The sequence below is a fragment of the Zingiber officinale genome, chromosome 9A (genome assembly GCF_018446385.1).
Source record: "Zingiber officinale cultivar Zhangliang chromosome 9A, Zo_v1.1, whole genome shotgun sequence".
NCBI classification, from domain to species: domain Eukaryota; kingdom Viridiplantae; phylum Streptophyta; class Magnoliopsida; order Zingiberales; family Zingiberaceae; genus Zingiber; species Zingiber officinale.
In genome coordinates, this window is record NC_056002.1 from 38252034 (window position 1) to 38279762 (window position 27729).

At 45.6% G+C, this 27729-nt stretch overlaps 1 protein-coding gene across 1 annotated transcript; it reads left to right on the top strand.

Moving 5' to 3' along the window:
- The first annotated feature begins 11904 nt into the window (after positions 1-11904).
- Positions 11905-14784, top strand: LOC122021902 (receptor-like serine/threonine-protein kinase SD1-8). Its single transcript, XM_042580078.1, has 7 exons — positions 11905-12916; positions 13041-13103; positions 13197-13336; positions 13397-13607; positions 13682-13919; positions 14007-14157; positions 14243-14784. The coding sequence occupies exons 1-7, from the start codon at positions 12016-12018 to the stop codon at positions 14549-14551; spliced, it is 2013 nt and encodes a 670-aa protein (XP_042436012.1). The 5' UTR covers positions 11905-12015; the 3' UTR covers positions 14552-14784.
- The last annotated feature ends 12945 nt before the right edge of the window (positions 14785-27729 follow it).

Below are 27729 nucleotides of genomic sequence, written 5' to 3' on the forward strand. Positions count from 1 at the left end.
ATAGACACCCGAAAACTTGAAGCTTAGAAAGATCAGGAACGGTGGTGAATAATTTTTCAAAAGAGAACATGTGGGAAAGACCGACCTTAGACATGCAATTAATCAAATATACTATCATAGCAAAGCCATAAGGCCAGAAAGTGAGTGGAATAGACGTTTTATATAATAAAGTAAGACCAGTTTCGACAATATAATGATGACGACGTTTAGAGTATCCATTGTGTTCAGGAGTGTATGAAGGAGTGGTAAGATGACTGATACCATGAGTAGTAAGAAAGGAGTGAAGAGCTAAGAATTCACCTCCATTGTCAGTGAAGAGTGTTTTGATAATCATCGAGAATCGATTTTCAACAAGAGTTTTGAATGTAACAAAAGGTATAGTATACATCTGATTTTTTGCGTAAGGGATAAAGTCATATATACTTTGTAAAATGTTCAACAAAGATAACATAATACTTGAGTTCATCAAATGATGATATCGGAGATGCCCAAATATCAGAAAAGATAATATTCAAATGAGCACAAGATGAAATACTAGATTTATTAAAGGACAATTTATGACTCTTATTAATATTACATGAAGTGTATGAAAAATTAGACAAAGTATCCGCAGGAAATGAAATTAATACATGAAGTGTATGAAAAATTAGACAAAGTATCCGCAGGAAATGAAAGACCCAAGGATAACAAAAAATGTTACAAAACATCTAATGATGGATGACTTAAATGACTATGCCATAAGGAAATAGATGATGAGACAGACATAGAAAAGGTGGAAGGGGATGATAGTGGAGATGCAAATTTTGGCCGACACCATCTCTAAGGACTTCGCTGACCAATGTCGCTCCCGTAGGACGATCCAACACCTGAAAATATGAATCAAAGAAAATAAATATAATAGGATTAGTAGCACAAAGTGCAACGACAGAAATTAAATTTTTTTGACATAGATGGCACAAATAAAACATTAGAGAAAACTAAAGGGAAAGATGGAATAGAGAAAGAGAAAGAACCAGTGTGTGTAATGGGTAGTCTAGAACTATTACCAATGATGACACTATCATTCCCAGAGTAAAGCTCATGTAATGAGAGAGTAGTGAGATCAATGGTGACATGATGAGAGGCGCCAGAGTCGACCACCCATTCCTGAGAATCAGACGGAGGTGTAAAATGAACAACAGTGTGCACAAACGGTGCACTATATACTCGACGTGGAGCACACGAAGGAGTCGGCGGAAGCAGAGCAAGCATCAAGGTAGTCATATGACCACACTGCTGAGCAGAGTGACCTTGAACACCATATATCTGATAGTGCCTAATATAACGATTGGGACTGGACACAGCTAGATGTGCAGGAGGACGCGTAGACAGCCCAGGAGTAGATAGGCGTGACTGATGGGACACCGATGGAACTTGCTAGCGACCACCATGATAGTTTGAATACCGATTAGGAGAATTCCCTGCTGGAGCCACAAGAGTAGTCATTGGAGTCAAAGATGGACATGATGTCGAGAATTTTAATTAGGCTTTATAGATGAGGAGCTGCTCGAATAGCTCATCAAAGGTAATAGGGGCGTCACGAACTTACAGAGCATGTGAGATATTGCAATAATCTTGGTTAAGACCATTCAGGACATGAATGGAGAGCTCATCAAAATCAATTTTGACATTCATAAGCGCAAGAGTGTTAATATTTCTTTTGACGTCCTGTATATAATCAGTGATAGATCTGTTATCCTGTTGAGGGCTGGCAAGATATTGACGATGAGTCATAATCTTGCCACGTGAGGGAGCAGCATAGGTTCTCTCCAGTGCCTGTCATGTGTCTCTAAATAAAGTTGATGAAGAAATAAACTGCACAAGAGTAGGAGACATCGAACTTATAATAGCGTTGAGGAGAAGTTGATTCTGACAGAGCCAGAGAATATGATCAGGATTCGCCTGAGGGAGCGTGGCATCTGTAGGAATTATCTGCGCAGGGGGGCAGGGATGTTGAGGTTGAAATAAGTGATGAAGTTCCGTGGAAGAGCTAGCAACATTTTGGAAGAAGTGACATAAAACAACTAGATGGGATGAACTACCACAAGCCGTGCAGATATTATCAGTTGGTTCTGTGAGAGGGCCATCTTCCTTTTGAAAGAGGTGACATATGGTAGATGGATGAGACGTGCTGCCACATCCTCCACAAAGGAACTCAAGTTGCTCATCTGGATCATAGCCTTTATCAATGGGAGATCTGAGTCTTACACTCATGGGTGTGAAAAATTCTCTTAAAGACCTACTTGACATGTTAGTGCTCAAGATATCTAAAAAACAAGAAATAAAATGTAGAATTTAAATTGCAAGAAAAAGAAAAAAAAATGCAGAATTTAAGGATAAGAAAGAAAATGCAGATTTTTTTTCCTCGATTATGTATATGGAAAACAAAATTGCAATTTTTTTTATTTGTTTTTTTTTAATTATGAAAATGGAAAAACAAAAACTATTCACAAGTCTAGATTAACTAAATTGTTAATCTACTAATGTTAATGCGAACAGTCCCCGACAACGGCACCAAAAACTTGTTACGAACCGCAAGTGCACGATTCGTCATCAGTAATAAAGATTATCGATCCCACGAGGACTAGTTATAAGCACTAGTGATGGCTCACTTAGGATTAGCTAAACTACCGATGGTTGTAAGTTATTTAAAGAAAAGGGGTTTAAAAACGGAAATGAGAACTAGCAAGGAAGAAGTAATAGACTTGGTTTATGAAGAGTCATAGGAGTTCGGTTTCATTATAGTGGTATTTGATGTAACTCATTCTATCCTTTACTCATTGTCCATCAACATGCATTCACCAGAAGCTGAAGTATCTATTCTTAGGTACCAAATAAAGAAGATCCTTATGAAATCTTGTTATAGTTAACCCCTGCCACTAGGGCGCCTCGGTAAATCACACGAACACTACTCTAATTGGTGTCACTATGGATAGAGATAAGGAGCTTAGCTTGATCTCTTACTCCTTTGTGGAGGAGTTGTCTCTCCTTTCAAGGAAGTACCCTAGATGTCCGTGAACGGGTTACCCCTGTCACTAAGGCCTCTCAGGTGTACAATCTAGGATATTTTCTCTACGAGATAGACAATTCCTACACAATCAATTAACACAATATAGAGATCGAGTAATCGAAACAAAGCAAGCGAAATCATCCAATGAAATAGAGGCAAAAGTATGAGTCTTACATCAAACCAATCCACAACTACTCCCTCATCCTAGAACAAGGAATCTACTCCATAGACGCCGGAGAAAAACCTGAAGACATAATGTTAAGCATACAATTCTCAAACAATAAGAGAGAAAGAGAAAAGACGCTTATCTAACAACAATGAGTGATCTTCGGATCCAATCCTTTGCTTCTGGAGTTGATGTGGTGATGAAGGATCGATGGACGGAGGTCCTGGATGGCGTGGAACGACACCAAGTCGATTCTCTCCCTAACGGCTCGCTTCCCCGCCCCTCCCCCCCCTTGAGGAAAAGGGTTAAAACCCTTTTATAGGCTAGGGCGTGGCTGCGGCGGCACGACCGTGTAAGAATGGCATGGTCGTGCCCTTTCTTGTCCCTAGCTGCAATGCACGACCGTGCTAATTGGCACGACCATGTGAGCTTCGGGCTCGGTTCCTGGGGCACGACCGTTCCTTACTCGGCTTCGGTCGTGGGGGGCACGGCTGTGCAAGTATGCACGACCATGCTCTTATTTGCCTCTGGGTTGGCCGCACGGTCGTGCGAGAGTTGCACGATCATGCACTTCTCCTCTCCTGTTTGACCACACTGTTGGAGCAATCCCAATGGTCTGTGGGATCATGTGTTTTGGTGTTTAGGCAAAGGGTTTAAGTTAGGATTGCCCTCATTATTTGATATGTGTACTTGAGTTGTGCAGGATTGTAGGATACACATGTGACTCAGGTTGACGGCTTCGGGTCCGGTGAAGGATGGAGCATCCGAGGGACCGTGGACAAGACAACAAGGACAAAGGCCGAGGGAGGCGACTTCGAGGCATACGCGAAGGATGGCATTGGGGACGAGTCGCGGGCTTGAATGCATCCGAGGGACGAGAGGCAAAGGAAGTAGGCCTGAAGGAAAGAGGTCAAGGTTGCAAAGCAGAGTCAAGTGAGTCGTGAGGGTCCGAGTGCGAGAGAAATGTACTCGGGATGGGAAACCCTAGGTTTAGGGTTGTACCAGTCGACTGGTACTGAGACCAGTCGACTGGTGGTGAGCACAGAGAGCTTCTATGCCCGAAACGGCTGGGATCAGTCGACTGGTCCTGGGACCAGTCGACTGGTAGAGAGCCGTTGGGCTGGCACCAGTCGACTAGTGCAAGAACCAGTCGACTGGTAACGAGCAAATCAACTTTCTGATTTCTTCCAAACTCTATAAGAAGGAGCTTGGGATGGTCGACCAAGGTGAAGAAATTAGACTTGGTTAAAGCCTAATTAGTAGTCACCAAAGTGCTCAAGGTCTCTTGTGTCCAAGTGTTCTTGGTTGGCGTTGTGGTGAGGTTTCTCCACCCACAAGGAGTTGCTTGAGTAGCCAGAGTTTGCCGGGGGCTAATCCACCAAAGGATCGAGATCGTCCACCTTACGGACAGCCGTGGAGTAGGAGCATCATTCTCAACCCACAAGGAGTTGCTCGAGTAGCCGGAGTTTGCTGGGGGCTAATCCACCGAAAGATCGAGATCGTCCACCTTATGGATAGCCGTGGAGTAGGAGCATCATCTCTGAACCACGTTACATCGACGTGCATTGGTTTGCTTGTTCTTTTCTTTATCATTAGCTTTTGTATTTGTAATTGGTATTTGTATTTTCGCTTGCGCACTAATGAATACGTAGGAAGCGAGTAATTGGGGGCACCGTCCATTCAACCCCCCTTCTAGCCGGTCGCAAGATCCCCCAACAAGTGGTATCAGAGCCAGGACGCTCTATATTGGAGTAACCGCCAAGGAGGCAAAAGATGACCGGCTTGATTGAACCGCCAAAGTTTGAAGGCGGAGGCTTATGGGACATCACATATTGGATGATAAAGATGCAGATCTTCTTCAACACGGATTGGGACACCATGATGGTGGTCAAAGAGCCGTTTGAAGTCCCGAAGGACAAGAAAGGAAAGAAGCTCCGATCACAACATTGGATGGAGGAACAAATCACACGATCAAAGGCAAATTCAAAGGTAATATCAATTTTAATTGATATGTTGCCTAATGATGTTGTGAATCGTGTAGGTAAATATGAGAATGCCCATGGATTATGGAGCAAAGTGAAGAAATTTCCATGGGAGGAATTTTTACCTACACAAGAAGAAGAAGAAAAATCCGAAGAAAGTGATGAAGTGGTCCAAGAGGAGAAGAAGGATCAATCGGATGTGGAGCCCAAGAAGATGGGCTTAGTAGCTCAAGAAGAGGAGTTGGAGCAAACAGAAGTTGAGTCATGCTCAACATCCGAGGAGGAGAAGGAAGATGAGGCATCATCAACATCCTCAAGGATTGAAGAAGAGTCCAAGATGAATGAAGAAGAAATCTTGGAAGAAGTCAACCTAGTGAGCACCTCCACCGAAGCAAATTCAAAAGATCACATTGTGTGCTTCAGGTGTAATGAAAAGGGGCACTACAAGAGTAGATGTCCTTTGGGTGAGAAAGAGGTATATCCTAAACTCAATTCAATTCATATTGAATCTAATTTGAGTTGTAGGAAGAAGAAAGAGAAGAAACACATTAGATGCTTCACATGTGGAGAAATGAGTCACTACCACACCAAATGCCCAAGGAAGGGAGAGCTCAAGAAATTGGCGCATTTGAAGATGTGGGAAAAGAAGTGGAGGAAGATTGGAGGCTCGAGTCAAGGGGAAGCTCCAAAGGTAAAGGGTAAGGTAAACCCTAGTTTAAATTTGAAGTCAAATTTAAATTCCTCCATGAATGCTAGGAATAATTCTTATTATCTACCCATGTAAAATTTTGGGTTTAAATATCATGATAGAAATAGGGTAAATATCGATCATAACCCTAGGAGACCTATGCATGATAGACCTAGGAAAGTTAAATTCTCATTACCTAAGGAGAAGAAGGTAATAGAGAACTAAGGCATTAATCCCAAGAAGGGGAGACATATGCCTAGGAAGGGTAGATCTAGGAATGTCCAAGGTGGACAAATTAACTCTAGGGTTAGGATCCTAGATAAGGAGAATCAAGCTTTAAGGGGAAAGTTTGATAAGTTAGAACAATTCCTTAAGAGATTCAATGTTGGATCTAAGGAATTAAGTATGGTGTTGGGTAGTCAAAGACCCAACAATGATAGATCGGGCTTGGGATACCGATCTAGTCCCTCCAAAGCCAAAAGGAGACCATGTGCTAGGGTGTCATATGATAAGGGCAAGGGAGAGTCATCTAAAGCCAATGAGAAGAAATATGTTAGGGTTGCATATGATTATGGCAAGGATGATGTGTCCAAAGTGCACCATTGTGGTTTAGCCATAATGGAGAAAGCACCTAGGGAGGTGGCTAAGGCTAAGGGCTCTAGGGGGAGCTTTAAGAGTCAAATTGGGACCCATGACAAATGGATCTCAAGTGGGTTTTACTTGGGAGTCTAAAGGAGCCATGGAGTGTGCCAAGTGGTTTAGAGACGGACTTGAGTCTCAAACCTAGGGATTTGGCACACAATTGGGTTATGTTTCATGCAAGAAATATGACATTTGAGGTCATATAGCATGATAATCGGTTTTGGATGTATAGATGTCATATAAACCAATGCTAGGGATGCATTGTGGGTTGGTATGGGCAAATACATCAAGAGAAAGTCAAAACTAGGACTTTAGGTTAAGATTCAATTGAACCACTTAGCTAGTTTTGGATTTTATGTCAATCTTGGGATTCGTGATAGATACATTTTTAATGTATTTTTCCCAAGAATACAAGGGTACAATAGACCTCTCCACAAAATTTGGGGATTTTAGGAGGTCTAGGGAATTTCTGGTGCATTTCTGAAGTTGGCCTAAAAAAGCTGATTTTTTAAGAAATAGGGTACCAGTCGACTGGTACAGATACCAGTCGACCGGTAACAATAGATTTCGACCACAGAATGCTTCTGTAAGGTTGTGTCGAAGGGGGCAATCGACTACCACTTGGGGCAGTCGACTGATACCAGCCTGAAAGTATTTTTCAGCGCTAATCTTGACCATGTCAACTCGTTTAGATGTATGAGATCCATGGGGGATAAATACATGAGTTTAGGGTCAGTTTGGATGATAAATTTTTAACAATTGGGATATTATTGGAGAACTTTTTGGATGTTAGGCAAAGGGAGAGAAGTAAGGTTTAGTTGGGAAAACCTTAAGTGTCTTTGCATAGGGGGAGCCTTGTGATAGGTTCTTAAAAATCCTTGTGGGAAAATCCTAGCTCATTGGGGAGCTTAGGTGTAGGGGGAGCCTTGTGATATGTTTCAATGCATATTTGCATTTTTCTATTCGGCGGTTGCCAAGTGTGTAGTCTTGGCAACGTAAGTCCATTCGGCGGTGTAAGTCTAAGTGTGTAGTCTTGGCAACGTAAGTCCATTCGGCGGTGTAAGTCCAAGTGTGTAGCCTTGGCAATGTAAGTCCATTCGGTGGTGTAAGTCCAAGTGTGTAGCCTTGGCAACGTAAGTCCATTTGTTATTAGCATTGTTATTTGCTATTTGTTTTCCCTAACTTAAACGTATTGTCAAACACCAAAAAGGGGGGATTGTTGGAGCAATCCCAATGGTCCGTGGGACCATGTGTTTTGGTGTTGGGCAAAGGGTTTAAGTTAGAATTGCCCTCGTTATTTGATATGTGTACTTGAGTTGTGCAGGACTGTAGGATACACATGTGACTCAGGTTGACGGCTTCGGGTCCGGTGAAGGATGGAGCATCCGAGGGACCGTGGACAAGGCAACAAGGATAAAGGCCAAGGGAGGCGACTTCGAGGCATACGCGAAGGATGGCATTGGGGATGAGCCGCGGGCTTGAATGCATCCGAGGGATGAGAGCCAAAGGAAGTAGGCCTGAAGGAAAGAGGTCAAGGCTGCAAAGAAGAGTTAAGTGAGTCGTGAGGGTCTGAGTGCGAGAGAAATGTACTCGGGATGGGAAAACCTAGGTTTAGGGTTGTACCAGTCGACTGGTACTGAGACTAGTTGACTGGTGGTGAGCACAGAGAGCTTCTGTGCCCGAAACGGCTGGGATCAGTCGACTGGTCCTGGGACCAGTCGACTGGTAGAGAGCCGTTGAGAGAGCCGTTGGGCTGGCACCAATCGACTGGTGCAAGGACCAGTCGACAGGTAACGGGCAAATCAGCTTTCTGATTTCTTCCAAACTTTATAAGAAGGAGCTTGGGATGGCCGGCCAAGGTGACGAAATTAGACTTGGTTAAAGACTAATTGGTAGTCACCAAAGTACTCAAGGTCTCTTGTGTCCAAGTGTTCTTGGTTGGCGTTGTGGTGAGGTTTCTCTACCCATAAGGAGTTGCTTGAGTAGCCGAAGTTTGCCGGGGGTTAATCCACCGAAGGATCGGGATCGTCCACCTTACGGACAGCCGTAAAGTAGGAGCATCATCTCCGAACCACCTTACATCGACGTGCATTGGTTTGCTTGTTCTTTTCTTTGTCATTAGCTTTTGTATTTGTAATTGGTATTTGTATTTCCGCTTGCGCACTAACGAATACGTAGGAAGCAAGTAATTGGGGGCGCCGTCCATTCAACCCCCCTTCTAGCCGGTCGCAAGATCCCCCAACACACATGACCGTGCGAGGTTGCACGACCGTATTCTCTGGCTCGTTTCGATGCGTTGACAATCTATTTTTGCTCCGAAAGTTGTCCCTGTTATCACAAAACCAAACAAAGAGCAGATATCTGAATAAAAGAATATATATGATGAGTACATGATAAAAGAGGCGATCGTACAATGAATATATATGTATAAAGCAAGTGAATATGCGTTAAAACATGCATAAATGATCATAATATTTATGCACATCACTTCCGGATCCAGGTCGATTTGGCTCCGTGTTGCCAGACATAGCTCCACATCTGACTCCCGTTAACCTGCTCTTCCGGGTCATTTTCGGGTCATGACAACTCTAGCAGTATCTCATCTGAGGGTGCCCCCTTGGGCCAGGGTATATTCTTTATTTATGTTCTATGTGCATTTCGTTATTATGTATATTAGTCTGTTACTTATATATTCATTGGATCTGTCTCGAAACTCGGGGTACTATAGATCGGGGCAACTTGGTCGCTGGCTGCAGGTAGCATTAACCAGAGAACTTCTAATGACTTGGTCAATATAAAAGTCATCTTAGCGTACCCCCATCCGGGACATCACGACTCGGTCAACATTCCATCCACCTCATTCGACGGATCTTCTGACTCAAATTCTGGACAGAATAAATAATATAGAAGTACCCTATCGATCAATTAACTTATCAAACCACTATTATACATCTCTCCTAACTAATTTTTGCTTGGTCTTTTAACTTATGATCCTTACAAAACTCATAAAACATGTTAAGGAATATTTTAATTTAATTTGATTTAATTAAGTAACCAGGATAAATCTAACATACTCATCCGCTATTTGTTTGATTACTACTGGGAGAGTAATTGTTTTATATTTATTTAATCCCTTTTATCTCCTAGTTAATTTAACTGTAAATTATAAATTTATTATATAATTTATCATTCTTCATGTAATTATTTATCGTCGTCATATAATTTAATAATGCACTATGAAAAAACCATTTGAGATGAATGTAAATATTTCTTATTGATACGGTACATGTTTTGTAGGGCCGATAGGATGATGTAGTTACGAGTCAAGGTCATAAGAGGGTCAAAAGTCAAGCTGATCTGGAGGTCAGGAAGGTCAGAAGTCAAGCCTCCGTGGCCGGTCAACAGTCAAGCTGACGTGGAGGTCAGGAAGGTCAGAAGTCAAGTCGTCGTGGCCGGTCAGTAGTCAAGCTGACATGGATAGCAGGGGGGTCAAAAGTCCAGCCTAGTCTCAGAGGACAGGGTGGTCAAAGGAGGGGATTATAAGACTAGCCTTGACAGTGGGTAATAAACGGGCCCGCGGGCCGGGTATAGTTGAAGACGGAAAACTACAAACACAGATGTCTGGCACAGACCCAGCGTGCAGGTCGAGACATCTAAACCAAGGATCACAGGTCTGGTTATAGACCTGACATGCAGGTCGGAACATCTAAGCCAAGGATCACGGGTCGGGTTACAGATCCAGCGTGCAGGTCGGGACATTCAAGCCAAGGATCACAGGTCGAGTTACAGACCTGGCGTGCAGGTCGGGACATCGAAGCCAAGGAGCAGAAGTCTGGACACAGACCCAGCGTGCAGGTCGGGACATACAAGCCAAGGATCACAGGTCTGGACACAGACCCAGCGTGTAGGTCGGAGTGTACAAGTCATGGATTACGGATGTACAACCAGGTATGTACATATACCTGACATGCAGGTCGAGACGCACAAACCATGGATTACAGATATACAAGCAGGTCTAGACATAGACCTGGCGTGCAAGTCGAGACGCACAAGCCATGGATTACAGATATACCAGCAGGTCTGTAAATAGACCTGGCGGGCAGGTCGGAACGTACAAGCCAAGGATTACAGGTATACAAGCAAGTCTGGACAAGGACCTAGCATGCAGGATAGGAAGTGCCAGCTGGGGATAATAGCAGATAGAAGCAGGTCAGGATACAGAGCTCGAACCACAAACTCGTCATCCAAACAGTACAAGACAAACAAGCCAAGGAATCGTAACCGCTTGTCAGAAAATACCAGAAAATAATCAGTCTGTCAGGGAATATTCTCACAGTCAGGGCTCACTACCCCTTTTGATCCCATCGCTAGCCTATGAAAAGGTGCCACCTGTCATCCACCACCAGACAGGGCCTGACAGCCGACATTTCCTGACACCCGTCAGACCAAGAAACTTCCGTTGCAGTATAAAAAGAGATGTCTTGTCCCTTATGCAGGTACGCTCACTCGTCATTTTTTCACTAGTCTTTACTTTTCGTCCTTTCTCTGTGCTTTATAGGGAAAAGTACTTGACTTGAGCGTCGGAGGGCCTGCCCCGGAGACTTTTTCCCTAGTTTCTGGTATCTAACGACGGGTGGATTCGTCTGAGTGTGCGCAGAGCAACAGCGTCATCGTCCTGGTCATCTCTCGCCGTCAGTTGCCCGTGTGAATTTTTCTAGGAGGGTACCCGATAGATCCAATGCTTCAACGACTCTCCGTCAACTTTCTATACAACAAGACCCGTCTTCATTCGACTCAGCTTCTGGACGGGATCACTTATAATAATTCTATCGCTATTAGGAAGGGTTGTAGCTTAAACGATTAATGCTTTAGGTAAAAGTTAATTATATATGGTACAACACCGCCCAATAATAACCAACATGCAGTGGGTGACTAGGCTAAATTTGTCCTAATAACAATCCCTTTGACTTGATCCGCACTGTGACTTATCGTCAATGGCTGAAGGTCAACGCAAATGAGTCCATCTCAGTAAACATGCTATAAATGAGCTCCCACTTTGCAGCATCTCCCTAGGAAATCGATCACGATGAAGAGCGCCATTATTGCTTGCTTCCTCTGCTTTCTACTCTCTACTGCGTTTACTTCCCCCTCCAACGCCGGCGACACCTTAACGCCACGACAGCCCATCTCCGACGATGGAAGTACCTTGACCTCGGACGGCGGCAGATTCCAGTTGGGCTTCTTTAGCCCCGTTGCTGGTTCCCCCGACCGCTACATCGGCGTTTGGTACAACATCTCCGCCCGCACCGTCGTATGGGTCGCCAACCGCGGCAGACCGATCACCGGCCGCTCCGGGCGCCTCTCCATGTCGGAAAACGGAAGGCTCCTCCTCACCGACGGAAGAAGCTCCACCATCTACTGGTCCTCGAGCTCGCCGGCTTTGGTGGAACCCGAAGCGCGACTCCTGGAGAGCGGCAACTTCGTCGTCATGGAGAACGGAAGCGACCCCAGCAGCTCAGCGGCGTGGCAGAGCTTCGACCACCCTACTGACACGCTCCTCCCAGGGATGAAGCTTGGGTGGAACCTCAGCACCGGACTGAACCGCAACATCACCTCGTGGGCGACCTCCGGCGATCCGTCTCCGGGAGACTACGTGGCGGGCATTGACGTGGCCGGCGTACCCCAGCTGTTGGTGTGGTCCGGGACTCAGCAGTTCTGGCGCGGCGGCCCGTGGAACGGCATCGGCTTCAGCGGCATCCCGGTGATGAGGCAGGGCAACGCCCTAACTCTGCATTACGAGTTCGCATCAAACTCCGACGAGGCCGTCTACTGGTTCTACCTGGAAAGCTCCACCCTCTTGTCGAGGTTGGTCCTCAACGAAAGCGGCCTCCTCGAGCGATTCTTCTGGTCCGACCCCGGAAACCTCTGGGTGCCCCTCGGCGTCGCGCCCGACACCAGCAGGAACCCGTGCGACAAGCGAGTGTCCTCCTGCGGCGCCAACGGCGTCTGCGGCCCCCGTGCGCCGACCTGCACGTGCCTCCAGGGGTTTCGCCCCAAGAATCGACGAAGTTGGGACGACGGGTGCGAGAGAGATCTCCCAACGGCCGGCTGCCGGAGCAGGACCGACACCTTTGTCACGGTGAACAACACCAAGCTGCCGGACACGTCAAAGGCGACGGCAAACCGGAGCATGGCGAGTCTGGACATGTGCAGGGACTGGTGCTTGAGGAACTGCTCCTGCACTGCTTATGCCGCTTCCAACCTCAGCGGCAATGGCAATGGCTGCCTGATCTGGACGTCGGACCTCTACGATCTCACGCTGTACGACAACGAAGAAGCAGGACAGGATCTCTACGTTCGACAAATAGAATCAAGACCTTTGAACGAAGGTATTTCTTCAATTCTGTCATTGCTTACCTTCAACTGTTCCTTTCAGTCTTTCATATCAAGTTTTCTCAGGATTATCGACCAATTCTCTCCTCCGGAGAGCATCAGCATTTATCATTGTTTCAGTAATTCTTGCGGCTTTTCTCCTTTCACTTTTGTCGTGCTGGATTTGGAGAAGGAAGAAGAGAAGTAAACCTGACCACTTGTTCTTGTTTTGTTTAGTTTTGTTTCACTCCTTCAGGGTGTGCAGCAGCACTTATTTAGGATTTTACATTATGACAGGCCTGTATTGTGATGAGGAAGAGACAGAAGGAAAGGACTTGGATTTGCCGTTATTTGAATTGAACACGATTGCTGAAGCGACAGACAACTTCTGGATGAACAATAAGCTCGGCCAAGGGGGGTTTGGCCCTGTATACAAGGTATCTTGTAATTGAACAACTATATGTATCGAGCATCAATTTGATTGGCATGGATTACAGGGGAGACTGGTTGAAGGACAAGAAATAGCTGTGAAAAGGCTATCCAAAACATCATCGCAAGGCGTCGACGAGTTTAAGAATGAGGTCATGCTGATTGCTAAGTTGCAACATCGAAATCTCGTTCGACTTCTTGGTTGTTGCATTCAAGGAGGAGAAAGGATCTTGGTCTATGAGTACATGCCCAATGGAAGCTTGGATCCTTTTCTATTTGGTTGGTTTATACCTTCTTTTTTTTTTCCCTCTCCTATTTGATTCATATTAATGTGATTCCGAGTTTGTATGCAGATGACACTAAAAGCGTATTGTTGGATTGGACAATGCGTCGAAACATTATACTTGGGATTGCTCGAGGACTTCTTTACCTTCATCAAGATTCTAGACTTAGAATCATTCACAGAGACTTGAAAGCTAGTAATGTTCTTCTTGATAAAGAAATGACACCCAAAATATCAGATTTTGGTATGGCGAGGATTTTTAGCGGAGAAGATACAGAAAGAAATACGAGGAGAGTTGTTGGAACATAGTAAGTGTAATTCTTTCACTTTAGCCATAGTATCATTATCTAGATCATTTGAAACTTTGTTATTTATCTTTGCAATAATTGATACAGTGGATACATGTCACCTGAATATGCAATGGATAGAATCTTCTCAATAAAGTCTGATGTATTTAGTTTTGGAGTTTTGTTACTTGAGATCATAACCGGTAGAAAGAATCGAGGAGTTTATCACTCTACCGTGCACTTAAATCTTCTTAGCCATGTATGTGTTGCAAATATTTACTCATGTAACTTGAATTCATTGTTTAATCAATACATATAGGTCTAACTCCATTTTTTTCCTTCAGATATGGAGTTTATGGAAAGAAGGTAAAGTCATGGAATTAGTTACTCAATCTATTGATCATTCACTGTCGGGAACTGAGGTCCTTCGTTGCATAAAAATTGCTCTTTTATGTGTTCAAGAGCGACCAGGAGATAGACCGACGATGCATTCAATATTGAAAATGTTGGACAATGACAATGCTCTTGAAATAGAACCTAGTCAACCTGGATTCGTCGACTTTAGAGGTCACCTTGATCCGACTAATTCATCAATAAGAGAACAAGATTTGTCACTAAACTATGTTTCTATGACAATGCCAGAAGGTCGATAGCATGAAATTCAGTTTGGTAGTATGAAATGTAAATGCTTTAGACTCTTCATGTTGAGTATTTGTGAATTTTGTGGATAAACTACGTTCCTACTTCTAAATACTGAACAACCTTGGACTCTTATGTTCTCTTTTACTGTCTTATATATGTGGTTCTGAACATGTGTCTGAAATGTTTACAATTGCATTTTGGAAGACACTTGCTAAATGAAAGGGTTCTCGATTGATAGAACAGTTTTGAGCAATAGCTACTTTGATGCTTATATGATTTCGTCCAAACTTTCTACATTATCTCTAGTAATGATTATGATTCATGAAGCTAGGTCGATGTACCTTGTTGTCACGATGTTGTTCCTTTTTTTCATCCTATTGATGGTAGGCAACAAAGAATGTCACTTTCTACATTATCTCTATTCGATTGAGCACCCTAGACTTTGAAGGTTCTCATGTAAAAAAAATAATATTCTTTGTTATTTATATAACAAATAATAAAATTGATCATATAAAAATAGAAAAAGCAATAATACAACAATGTGACGATGCGACGATAATAATGTTGGAAATCACAATGTAAAAATTAGAAAGGTGATGACGATGACTATCAATGTGGACAAAGAGTTTGAGAGTAATCAAATATAGATTTCGAAAAATTAAAATAAAAAAAAAAAGAGATAGAAATAAGAAAAATAATAAGATTGGCTCCATCCATGTTTTTCTTTTTTTTTATAGACATTTTTTTTTAAAAAAAATCTATAATGTTTAGAATTTATAACTAGGTCTATTTTAATTTAATTTTTTTCAATAAACATATATTGGTTTTGTTAGTCTTTACATAAAAAACTATAAGATAATTACTTTTAAAAAAAGTGGGCCCTATCAGAGAGGTGGAACTCTGTGCACTGCCCTATTTTTATCATCCTAGAGCCGACTTTGTGATTCGTGAACCTAGGCCGATGTTCTTGGCTGTCGTGATGTTGCTTCTTGTCATCCTATTGATGCGGAGAATAGATCCTCTAGTTCATAATTTGTGGATCAGGAGATGATCTATTATTGTAGACCTTTAATTTGGATGAATCCTACCAACTTAAAGGTGAACTCCATTTAAATTAATCAATTTCATACAATGAACCATTTCTTAATTCATAAATTATGGATCAGAAGAACTGGCCGATTGATGTGGCCGGCAAGGATAAAAAAGGTGCTGTGTCAAGGCTCCTGCGATCTTTCTCTACATTAAATTGGTGAGAGTAGATAGATAGATACATGTCAAATTGTGTTTAAGGGTGGAGTACCGGACCTACCGGTAGCTGGTGAGATGGTGAAAACTATTAATTAATGACATCCCAGCAACTCGTATCTGACAACTCATTTTTCATATCGACAGGTTGAAACTTTCAAACAGGATCATTAATGGAAGACAAGGCTGTGGTTTGAGTCCATTTCTCCTTCCGAATAATGTTTCTGGCTCTCGAAAGCAACGTTGTGGGTTGAGTCGTTTCCTTAAGTTAAAAACTGCAAACATTTATTTTAAAAAGATAATGTCAGGGAGCCTATAATTTTTTTTTTTAAAAAAAAATCTTTCCTTTAGAAAATTCTTTTTGAAATATTTTTAAAAACTCTTTTAATTTTTTAGTTTTAAAAAAATACATTTCGAAAAGTTTTACCGACATTATTACTTAAAACCTTTCGAAAATTGTTCTTTAAAAATATTTTCAAAAATCATTTTTATCTTGAAAAATATTTTTAAAAATTATTCACCTTTGTTTTTCAAAAATTACACTTATCTTGAAAAATATTTTCAAAAATTTAAACTTAAAAAATATTTCGCATAATTCATGTTTTCTTTAATTTTTGAAGGACAGCTTTTTAGTCCTATCTTTTAAAAACTTTGTTAAAAATGTTCGTTTTCAAAATCTTTTTGAAACTCTATTTTTCCAAACTTTGAAAAACTCTTTAGATACTTAGCATATTTTTGAAATCATTGTTTTGGAAATTAACAAATCTTATTCTAAGTACTTAGAAGATTTTTAAAAATCATTTTAATTCTAAAAACTATTTTAAGTGCAAAATATTCTTTCAAAAGTTATCTTCATAAAGTTTTATTAACTTAAAAATCGCATTTGATCCGGTGATAAAAAGGGGGTCCGATCAGCAAGGTGGTCAATGACACAGTGAAGGTCAAAGTCAAGTTAGTCAGCACTCCGGTATTTTCATCCGATCGGGCAATCCCCTTTTCCGACCGGGAAGAAGAACCGCCGAACCCTACATGAAGCAAACATTAGCACAGCTCGACCAGGTACCAAGCTTCCGGCGCTCAAACAGGCAAGGTATGTGCAAAGTGGCCAGCCCGCTCGGGCTCACATCGGCAAAACAGTGACGACTGAGCAGACTCCATTCAGACACAACTCCGTTCTACATAGCAGGGGAGCATGGACAGCGAATGCTGGCCGAGCGGCCATTCTGCTCGGCTCGAGGACAAGATCGCCCGGACGACCGATAGCTGGCTGAGCGACTCTTCCGCTCGGTCTGCAACAGACAAAAGGAGAATTAGAAGATATCTTTCTGGGAACCTATGTCGTCGACAGATGACATGCTTGGCGGTATGGTCAGGTAGAAGATCGTACGATGGAAGCTTCTACTGTCTTATCAGAGATATGCTCGGGTCGTTAATATATGGTGTGAGGGACAGTTTTCTGACACATCTCTTCAGGGTATGCTTTGAGGAGCGTGCACGCATCGGGGAGCGGGCACGCGCTCCCAGGGAGTCCTATATAAAGATCCTCAAGCTTCGACGAAGGTATATATAATTTCTACTGTAGCTATAGTTACTCTGCCATTTTGCTTCCTCATTTCTTCTACATCGTTGGTATTTGACTTGAGCGTCGGAGGGCCATCGCCGGAGAACCCCTCCCCGGCCTGGCACTGACGTTGCTGTGGTGGCAGGCTTCATTGACGAGGAGTCCACTAGCGATCAACGGGAGTACCACGTCCCCAGCATCCATTGCCTCGACTCTCGGACATGATCAAATTTGGAGTCGTATGTGGGAAGGGTACCTGCATCCGAGCCGGGAAAATGGAAGAAGCTGGACGGCTTCACACCGTGACGCTCACTCAAGAAGAGCTCGACGCGCTCATACAAGCGCGAGCGACAAAGATCGTCGAGCAACAACAGCAGAAGGCACTAGCCGACCGACTAGCGCAACAAGCAACGTCGGTCTCCGGAGGCCGAGCGGCTCACTACGATCGACCGGAGTAGTATTCCATTTGGGGACAAAATAAGCTGCTGACCGGCACGCATGGAGAAGCTCCACCCGTTCCTATTCCGTTTCATCGGGCTCTGTTCCAAACACCCTCAGAGATTGCATAAGCAAATCAGGAGAAGGGATCTTCTTTAGACGAAGCACCCGTTTGGGACGCAAGGAAGGGCAAGGCGCCCCTAACCGATGTGTCTCCCTAGCGGATCCACCGCCAATTCTCCTAAGCAATACTACAAGACCCATTGTCAAGACACTACGCTCCATTGGCAATCGGAGAATACAACGGATCGACCGATCCGGATGATCATTTGGGAAAATTCGACAACACTACTACGCTTCATCAATACACAGATGGGGTGAAGTGCCGAGTCTTTCTAACAACGTTGTCCGGCTCGGCCCAGCGATGGTTCAGGAGGTTGTCGGGCGAATCAATACAAAGCTTCAAGGATTTTCGAATGACATTCCTCCACCATTTTGCGAGTAGCCAGTACTACCAAAAGACAAGCGTCAGTCTGTTCTCTCTAAAGCAAGGGATGAGAGAAACCCTCCGAGCATACATCCAACACTTCAACCAGGTAGCTATTGATATCCCCTCAGTCTCATCTGAGACCATGATAAATGCCTTCACCCAAGGGCTTGTAGAGGGAGACTTCTTCTGGTCGCTCATCAAGAAGCCGCCCTGCGACTACGACCATATGCTCAAGAAGACTAATGAATATATAAACGTGGAGGAGGCTCAAGCAGCCAGAAGGAAGGAGGCGTCATCCGAGGTCGCGGTGCCAACTGAATGGCGACCGCCGAGCAGCCACCAACCGCCAAGGGGTCCGAGAGCTGAAGGCCGACCACACCAAGAAACAAGGGCACAGGTCGTGCAACATGTGGCTTCTGGTCGGCCAAAAACAGCGAAGGGCAAGGTATGGATGCCTATATTTTACTCCTTCCACCAGTCAGCGTCACACAACACCCGTGACTATCGCGGGTTTACACCGATTGCCCGACCTGCGCCAAGGGGTTATCGTTGCTGATCGCTTTCACTTGACCGGCGACACGGGCATCAAACCACCTGGTGACGAGAAGATGTCAGGCGGTCACCCGAGCGGCAGCACCACCATCAACAGAGGAGCAATGACCATCCCCGAGCCTCACATGAGCAACACAAGCCTAGCGCTCGGGAGGAGGAAAACGGAAGCAATGCCGCTCGGGGAGAGATAAACATCATCGCCGATGGATCGACCAGCGGAGACTCCAATCGAGCCAGAAAATCATATGCTCGGCGCTTGGAAATTCACGCCGAGGGTTGTAGTCAGGAGAAGGCAAGTGGGTTCTAAATCAGCTTTGAACCTCGGGACCTCGAAGGAGTGGAAGTCCCTCATGATGACACCCTCATCATCCGAGTGGTAATCGTTAATTATACAATTCACGGGATTTTTGTTGACACAGGGAGCTTGGTGAATATAATTTTCAAGAAGGCTTTCGATCAACTCCAGATTGACCGAGGCGAGCTACTGCCGACAACGACCCCACTATATGGGTTCACCGACAACAAAGTTCTGTCGATCGGCCAAGCCAAGTTGGCCATATCGCTCGGAGAGGAGCCACTCAGAAGGACCAAGACCACGAACTTCATTGTGGTAGATGCCCCCTCCGCCTACAATGTCATTCTGGGCTGACCGACCCTCAACGAATTCCGATCCGTAGTCTCAACATACTGCCAAAAGATCAAGTTCTCGGTAAAAGGCTGGGTAGGAGAGGTCAAAGGCGGCCAGTTGGCCGCTCGACACTGTTATGTCGAGATAGTCAAAATTAAAGCCAAGTTCACTCGGAAGACGCCCCGACTAGAGGTAAGCGTCATCACTGAAAAGCCGCCTACTCTAATCTATGAAGAAAAGAAAGAAGTACAGATTCACCCCTATCGAGCGGAGGCAACGACTTTCATCGCGCCCGACCTGGGAGCTGAGCAGAAGGCGGAGCTGGTTGCCTGCCTCCAACAAAACCACGATGTGTTCGCGTGGTCGACGCATGAGCTCTTTGGGATCTCCCCGAGCGTCATGCAACACAAGCTCCATGTCAGGCCAGACACTCGGTCAGTAAAGGAGAGAAAGAGAGACTTCAACACTGAATAAAATCTGATCATCCGAGCGGAAATAGAGAAGCTCTTGGAAGCCGGCCACATATACGAGGTTCAATTTCTGAGCTGTCTCACGAATGTGGTGTTGGTCTCAAAATCGAGCAACAAGTGGCGAGTCTGCATTGACTTCAGGGACCTCAACAAGGCATGCCCAAAGGACTTCTACCCACTGCCCCGGATCGATCAGATGGTAGACTTCACTGCCGGGTGCGAGCTGATATGCATGCTGGATGCGTATCAAGGGTACCACCAAGTGCCACTCGCCCGAGAAGATCAAGAGAAGGTCAATTTCATCACGGCCGATGGAACCTACTGCTACAATGTCATGTCGTTCGGGCTAAAGAACGCTGACACTACTTATCAGAGGTTGATGAATAAGGTGTTTCGGCGATAGATCGGCCACAACAATTAGGTATATGTCGACGATATACTAATTAAATCCCTCTAAGCAGCTGACCTATGTGTAGATATCAAAGTGACCTGCCAGACACTCAGGACGTACAGAATCAAGCTGAATCTAAGCAAGTGTCTATTCGGCGCAAAGAGCGGGCGATTCCTAGGTTACATCATCACCGAGCGGGGCATCGAGGCAAATTCCAACAAAGTGAAAGCACTACAAGATATGCCCCCACCAAGGAATCTCAAGGAAGCTCAACGTCTCACTGGTTGGATAACTGCACTGTCTCAGTTCATCTCCAAATTAACCGACCAGAATTCAAGATATTATGCCAAGCCACCAAATTTCAATAGGACAAAGAATGCGACTGGGCATTTGAAGAATTGAAGGAGTACCTCAATTCATTGCCTGTATTGGCCAAGCCAACTATTGGCGAGCCACTCATAATTTATTCATCCTCAACCGAGCATGCGGTCAACTCGGTACCAGTTAGGCCGAATGTCGAGGAACAGCTGGTGTACTTCCTGAGTCATATATTGAAAGATGCTGAATCCTGCTACACCGGTCTCGAGAAACTGGCTTTTGCGTTGGTGCTCATCGCTTGGAGGCTTCGCCCCTACTTCCTCGCGCATTCCATCATCATGATGATCAACAGTCCTTTGGGGTGGGTCCTTCTCAATCTAGAAGCGTCTGGACGGCTAATCAAATAAACGACGGAGCTCAATGAATTCGATATCTAATACCAGCCCCGAATCCTTGGAGAATTTCATCACTGAGGTATAGAATCCCGAACCAGAAGCCATTTGGAGAGTATATGTAGATGGCTCACCCACTCGGCAAGTGAGTGGGATCGGAATACTGCTCATCTTCCCTCAAGACGAGCGGATGTGGTTGTCCGTTCGGCTAGACTACCAGGCAACCAACAAGGAAGCCGAATATGAAGCACTTATAGATGGCCAACAAGCTGCTCGGCATGTCGGAGCCATCAAGGTCCTCATCCACTTGGACTCACAGTTGGCTGCTCAACAGCTTGTCGGGACGTGTGAGATAAGTAACGCGCAGCTCAAGCTCTACGCGGAGGCTTTTTAAAAGCATAAGGCAAACTTTCGGGAGGTCATAATAGAAGGTCCCCCAAGCGGAGAACCAAGCTCAGACGAATTGGCTAAACTTGCTAGCTCGCTATCACCGATCGTCATATCGCAACCAATCAAGCAGGTGGTTTTAGTGGCCCACATTGACCGGATGGAGGGACTTACCTTCCCAGATGACTGGAAGGCGGCACTGACGGAGTTTCTATGATTGGGAACTACATCGTCCGATCTGGAGGAGGCATGCTTATTAAGAAAGAGGGTTGATCGGCTTACCTTGATCGAAGATCAGCACTATAAGAAGGCTTTCTCGAGGCCCCTACTTAAGTGCATAGGGTCGGAGGATGCTGACTAGATACTACAGGAGGTACACCAAGGGTCATGTGGAGGACACTCGGGCGACCACTCATTGGTAAGGAAGATTTTACTTGCTGGATACTTCTAGCCGACCCTCTAGGAGGATGCCGCTCGGACAGTTGCCACTTTCTTATCTTGCCAGAAGTATCACCACCTCTCACACTGGACGACCGAGGAGATGAAGGCGCCCACAGTCGCTTGTCCGTTCAACCAGTGAGGCATGGACATCTTGGGGCCCTTCCCCATGGCGACGGGTCAGAGGAGGTTCCTGCTCATCACGGTGGACTATTTCTCCAAATGGGTCGAAGCCGAGCTGCTGGCAAGAATAACTGAGCAGATGGTCATGAAGTTCATTTGGCATGCAGCACATCATTTGCCAGTTCAGGGTCCCGCGTCGGCTCATCTCCGATAATGGGAGACAATTCATGGGTCAGAGGCTCAAGGAGTGGTGCGAAGGGTACGACATTCAGCAAGCCTTCACTTCGCCTACCCTCAGAGCAATGGGCAAGCGGAGGTCGCCAACCGTGAAATACTTCAGATCCTGTGCGTTCGACTCGACCACGTCGGAGGGAGCTGGGTAGATGAGCTCCCCAGCGTGCTATGGGTGATTCGCACGATTCCCAAGGAAGGGACCAGGGCAATGCCCTTCCACTTGGTATACGACGGTGAAGCGGTCGTCCCCATCGAAGTTGGGGTTGAATTTGATCGGATACAACACTACAACAAAGACAATACCGAGCGGAGGCTTCTGGAGCTGGACTTGGTGGACGAAGCGCGCGCTAAAGCGACCGTCCGACTGATAGCATACCGACAGAGAATGAGGCAAAGGTACAATCGAAGGGTGATCCCAAGATTGTTTCATATTGGCGACTTGGTGTGGGTGAAAGTAAAGCCAGTCGGTGACATCACCAAGCTGGAAGTTCCGTGGGCTGGACCCTTCAAGATCGTAGAAAAGATTCGCTCAGGCACCTACTATTTACAAGACGAGGACGGGTGACGACTAGAACGACCATGAAATGCAAACCATCTCCAGCCTTACCGAGCCGGATGAGAGGTGCGCCGATGTGATCAATGCACCTTTATATCCATGTGTTTTTTCGTTGCAGGATAAGAAATAAAAGATTAAGCTTTAAAGTTTTATGCCGAACGACATGTCGAGCCATCGAGCGGCGACGTTAAACCCCTTTGAAGACCGTCGAGCGACGACATTAAATCCCTATGAAGACCGTCGAGCAACGACATTAAATCCCTGTGAAGACCGTCGAGCGACGACGTTAAACCCCTGTGAAGACCGTCGAGCGGCGATGTTAAACCCCTATGAAGGCCATCGAGCGGCGACGTTAAACCCTTGTGAAGACCGTCGAGCGGTGACATTAAACCCCGGTCTTCATCAACCGTCGAGAGGCGATGTTAAACCCTTGTGAAGACCGTCGAATGACGACATTAAACCCTTGTGAAGACCGTTGAGCGGCGACGTTAAACCCTTGTGAAGATCATCGAGCAGCGACGTTAAACCTCGGTCTTCATCAACCGTCGAGCGGCGACGTTAAACCCCTGTGAAGACTGTCGAGCGGCGACGTTAGACGTTAAATCCAGGTCTCCAACAATTGTCGTGCGGCGACCTTAAGTCACCAGGATAGACATGATTATAGCCGAGTGGAAACACTTGGTACCAAGCGTGGAAGCAAATAAATAGTGAAGAAAAGCCTCGCAGAGCGGGCAAAACGTTCATTTAGCAAAAAGATACTGCCGAGCGGCAGGATTACATTTAAGACTAAAAAAAAAAGCTTTTACAGGACTCCAACTCACTCTATATAGTCAAAAACATCATCAGGCATCAAGTCGTTCAGCTGACTACAGCTGATAACGCTGTCTGCCAGGGCCTCGGGGAGGTGACCGCCCGCCTTGAGCTATTGGAGGGTCCCATCAACGGCTAACTCGAATGCTCGGATGATCCGCTGAACAACTTTTTCAGTAAACTGGTCCGAGCGGAGATACTCCTGTTTCATCACTACAAATCGGCTTGGCTCTTCCTGTTGGTAGACCGTCAGGGCAAAACGAGAGGCCTCCAGGGCATCTTTATCCTCCTTGACCTTCTTATTCAGAGACTCCTCTCCAACCGCTCGGCAGGCCCTCTCAGCGATCAGAAAGTCCTCGGCTTCTTTGAGCATTTGGGCGAGCCGTCGAGCCTCTTGGTTCTTCAGTTCCAGGTCGGCAATGGTCCGCTGTTTCCTTGTGGAGGCCAGCTCGAGCTTTCTATCATAGGTCTTCAACTGAGTCTCGATCTGGCCCAGCCTACTAGCCTGATCGGCCGACTTCTGCTTCTCTGTCGCGAGGAGTTGTTGGGCCTTTTCCAGATCGGCTTGTAGCTGGGCAACCGATGGCCCCTGGGAAGAAGAGGCGTCACCAGAAACTTTGAGCTTCTTCAACTCCTCCTCCACAAAAGCGAGTCGTTGGCACATGGTCACGCTCTCCACCCAGTACTATAGATAAAAAAGACAAAGGTCAAGCGCCGATCGGAGGTAAGGCGTGAATTGATAAACTAAAAAACATACCCCCGTAGACATTCACACATGGTTGTTGCCTAGCTGCCCGGGAGACATCGTGGTCGTTCGGGCCCTCGCTTCCTACCAAACACCGGCGAGAGGCCCGCAGATCAGGATCTTGTGTTCAAGGATGGTCGGACGGGCGCATTGCTCATGATAGTCCTCCGTCAGAAGGTTGATAGTCACTGTTACCAATTGGCGGCCACTCGGGTCTGACGAGGAGGAAACCGCCAGACCCGGAGTGGCGGCCGAGGCTGGATCGATCCTGGACACCAGGGGTCGGCGTAGGGTCTGGAGCGGCAGCATAAATGAGACAAGAGGGGTGGCGATGGCCTCTGACGACGGTCCGACCAGAGAGGGCATCCGATCGGACAAGGTGACTTTCACTGTTGGGACAGCCACAGGAGACGAAGTGCCCTCGACAGTAACCACGACCGAGGTGGCGGATCGAGAGGTGTTTTCCGTACGACGCCTCTTGCGTCTGATAAGTGGCTGAAGGATCTTGTACTTCATTAGGTCCGACTGAGGTGTTAGTCTGACCTGCCATTGGGTCCAGAAGCTTGGCCGTTCGGGAAGCCGCATGAAGAAGAAATACTCCTTCCAGTGTTTATTCGAAATAGGCATCTTATCAAAAAATACTAGACCGATCCGAGACTGAAAGAGATAGGTCCCCATCTCAGACTGCTTGGGATACTAGAAATAATGAAAAATTTGATGGGTTAAAGGGATGTCGTGCAACCGGAACAGGATGACAACGCCGCACAACAGACGAAAGAAATTGGGTACCAATTGGGGGAGAGGAACATGGAAGTAATTACAAACTTCAAGGCTGAAAGGATGGATTGGGAAGCAAAGACTAACCACAAATTGGTCTTTGAACAGACATATTATGCCGATCGACGAATCATTAGGCTGGTCAGACGAAGAGGCCAAAATGATTTCATGGTTAGGGGGGATTTCGAAAGAGTTTCAGAGGTTCTCGGTGTCGCCCTCGTCAAACCTGGTCTCCATGGTGGTGTACCAAAGGCCAAGAGCGAGGTCAGACGACCGGGAAGAGCTCGCCATTGCCGGAGAATGAAAAACAGGAAGTTCAATGGAAGTTTAATGGAACAATAAGCATGAAACAAAAAACGAACACTAGGAAAACTACAAGGAACGAAGAGGACTGCGCACAATTGGAGAGAGGAAGGAACGAAAGAGCTTACAGGAGAAGAAAAGGTCGCCGGAAACAGGAGCGGAGCATCACCGGAGCACGAACTGCGCAGGAACTCGCCGACAGCCTTCGCAGAAAATGCGAGAGGAAGAATCTGACATCGCGGCTTTATAAAGCTTGAGCTCGGCCGACCAGGGCCGTCCGATCTAGGTCACGGAAGTCGAAGCGCAGATCCATCCATTGAATTCAAATCGCCAAATGTCACATCAACATCTGTCACTTCGGGTGTGCGATGACGGCGGCAGTGACACATGGCACACGCCTACATGGCAGCATTTAATGAACACCATTAACAAGCGTGGGCGTGTGCTCGACTTTAATGAAGATGATTTGCATGAATTCCGAAGGGATTCAGATGATGTCAGCATTGACCGTTCTCAACCAAAGGCAGAAACTACAAATTTCTCCTGTGCAAATGAGTGAAACATTGATCGGTCTCAAGGAGCAATCTCAAGGCTATCTGACACCTTCGGGCAAGCCAATCGGGGTCCAACCAGTATCACGGCCAATCGACCAACCGATCTTTAGACTAGCTCGTACAGTCAGTCGAACTTGCAGCCTCCTTCGACTAGACTTGAGGGGAAGACATGTGATTCGGTGATAAGGAGGCGCCCGGTTAGCAGGGTGGTCAATGACACGGTGGAGGTCAAAGTCAAGCTGGTTAGCACCCTGGTATTTTCGTCCAATCGGGCAACCCCCTTTTCCGACCGGGAGGAAGAACTATCGAGCCTACATAAAGCAGACGTTAGCACAACTCGGCCAGGTACTGTGCTTCCGGCGCTCAAACAAACAAGGTATGCATAGAGCAGCCAGCCCGCTTGGACTCACACCGGCAAAACAGTGACGACCGAGCAAACTCCAATCAGACACAGCTCCGTTCTACATAGCAGGGGAGTCTGGACAGCGAATGCTGGCTGAGCGGCCATTCCGCTCGGCTCGAGGACAAGATCGCTCGGACGACTGATAGCTGGCCGAGCGACTCTTCCGCTCGACCTGCAACAGACAAAAGAAGGATCAGAAGATATCTTTCTGGGAACCTGTGCCGTTGACAGACGACATGCTTGGTGGCATGGTCAGGCAGAAGATCGTACGATGGAAGCTTACACTGTCTTGTCAGAGGTATGCTCGGGTCATTAAGGTATGGTGTCAGGTACACTTTTCTGACACGTCTCTTTAGTGTATGCTTTGAGGAACGTGCACACGCTCCCAGGAAGTCCTATATAAAAACCCCCAAGCTTCGATGGAGGTATATATAATCTCTACTGTAGCTATAGTTACTTTGCCATTTTGCTTCCTCGTTTCTTCTACATTGCCGGTATTTAACTTGAGCGTCGAAGGGCCATCACCGGGGAACCCCTCCCTGATCCGGCACTGACGTTGCTGTGGTGGCAGGCTTCATTGACGAGGAGTCCACTAGTGGTCAACGAGAGCGCTATCCCCAGCATCCATTGCTTCGACTCTCGGACATGATCAACATTATTTATTTCAAATCTATTGAAAATTTATACTATGGTCCCATTTTCCCTTTTGTGTTTTTTTATATGCATCAAAAAGGGAGATATGATATTAGAAGTTAAGAAATTTTTTATAATTCTTAAAAAACTCATAGATGTTAAATACAAGAGAGAGTTTAACTTGAGGGGAAGTTGTTTAAGAAATATTATTTTTTTAACTTAACTTGAACCAAGTTGTCAAATATTAAAAAGAGGAGATTGTTAGTGTAGGAAGTACTAGAATTAAACTTATATTTTGATGTTGTCAACGATTCCAGTTAAGTCTTGTTGTAATATAATAGATTGATCAAGTATGCAGGATGCTCAACTTGGAAAGTCCTAATAGGTCGGTTGTATCATATACTAGGAAATGGAAGTCTTGGAAAATAATGAAAAGTAGATAGGAATCCCAAATGGATCAAGTGGACAAGACATTTGGCAAGATGGATTCATAGGTCAGAGAGGTTCAGATATCAAATCAAGAGGAAGCTCTGGCAAGCCGATCAGATGTTGAACAGATGAAGTCCAAACAGGCTGAAGAACTAATTGTTTGGCGGGTAAGTTAGGTAAGCTCCTGGAGTAGTGAGGTTGTGTCCCAGTTGGGACAAAACCTTAGGTGATAATCTGATTGAAGAAAACCAATGGAGGTTTCTATGTCAAGATCAAGACAGTCCTAACTATTTATATTACTCATGCATACTA

What these genes read in the sequence shown, in the direction of transcription:
- LOC122021902 (XM_042580078.1), top strand. Translation starts at nt 12,016, where the DNA reads ATGGAGAACGGAAGCGACCCCAGCAGCTCAGCGGCGTGGCAGAGCTTC. An exon ending in TTGGAGAAGGAAGAAGAGAA is followed by an intron (nt 13,104 to 13,196) that starts GTAAACCTGACC and finishes ACATTATGACAG; the next exon opens with GCCTGTATTGTGATGAGGAA. An exon ending in ACTTAAATCTTCTTAGCCAT is followed by an intron (nt 14,158 to 14,242) that starts GTATGTGTTGCA and finishes TTTTTCCTTCAG; the next exon opens with ATATGGAGTTTATGGAAAGA.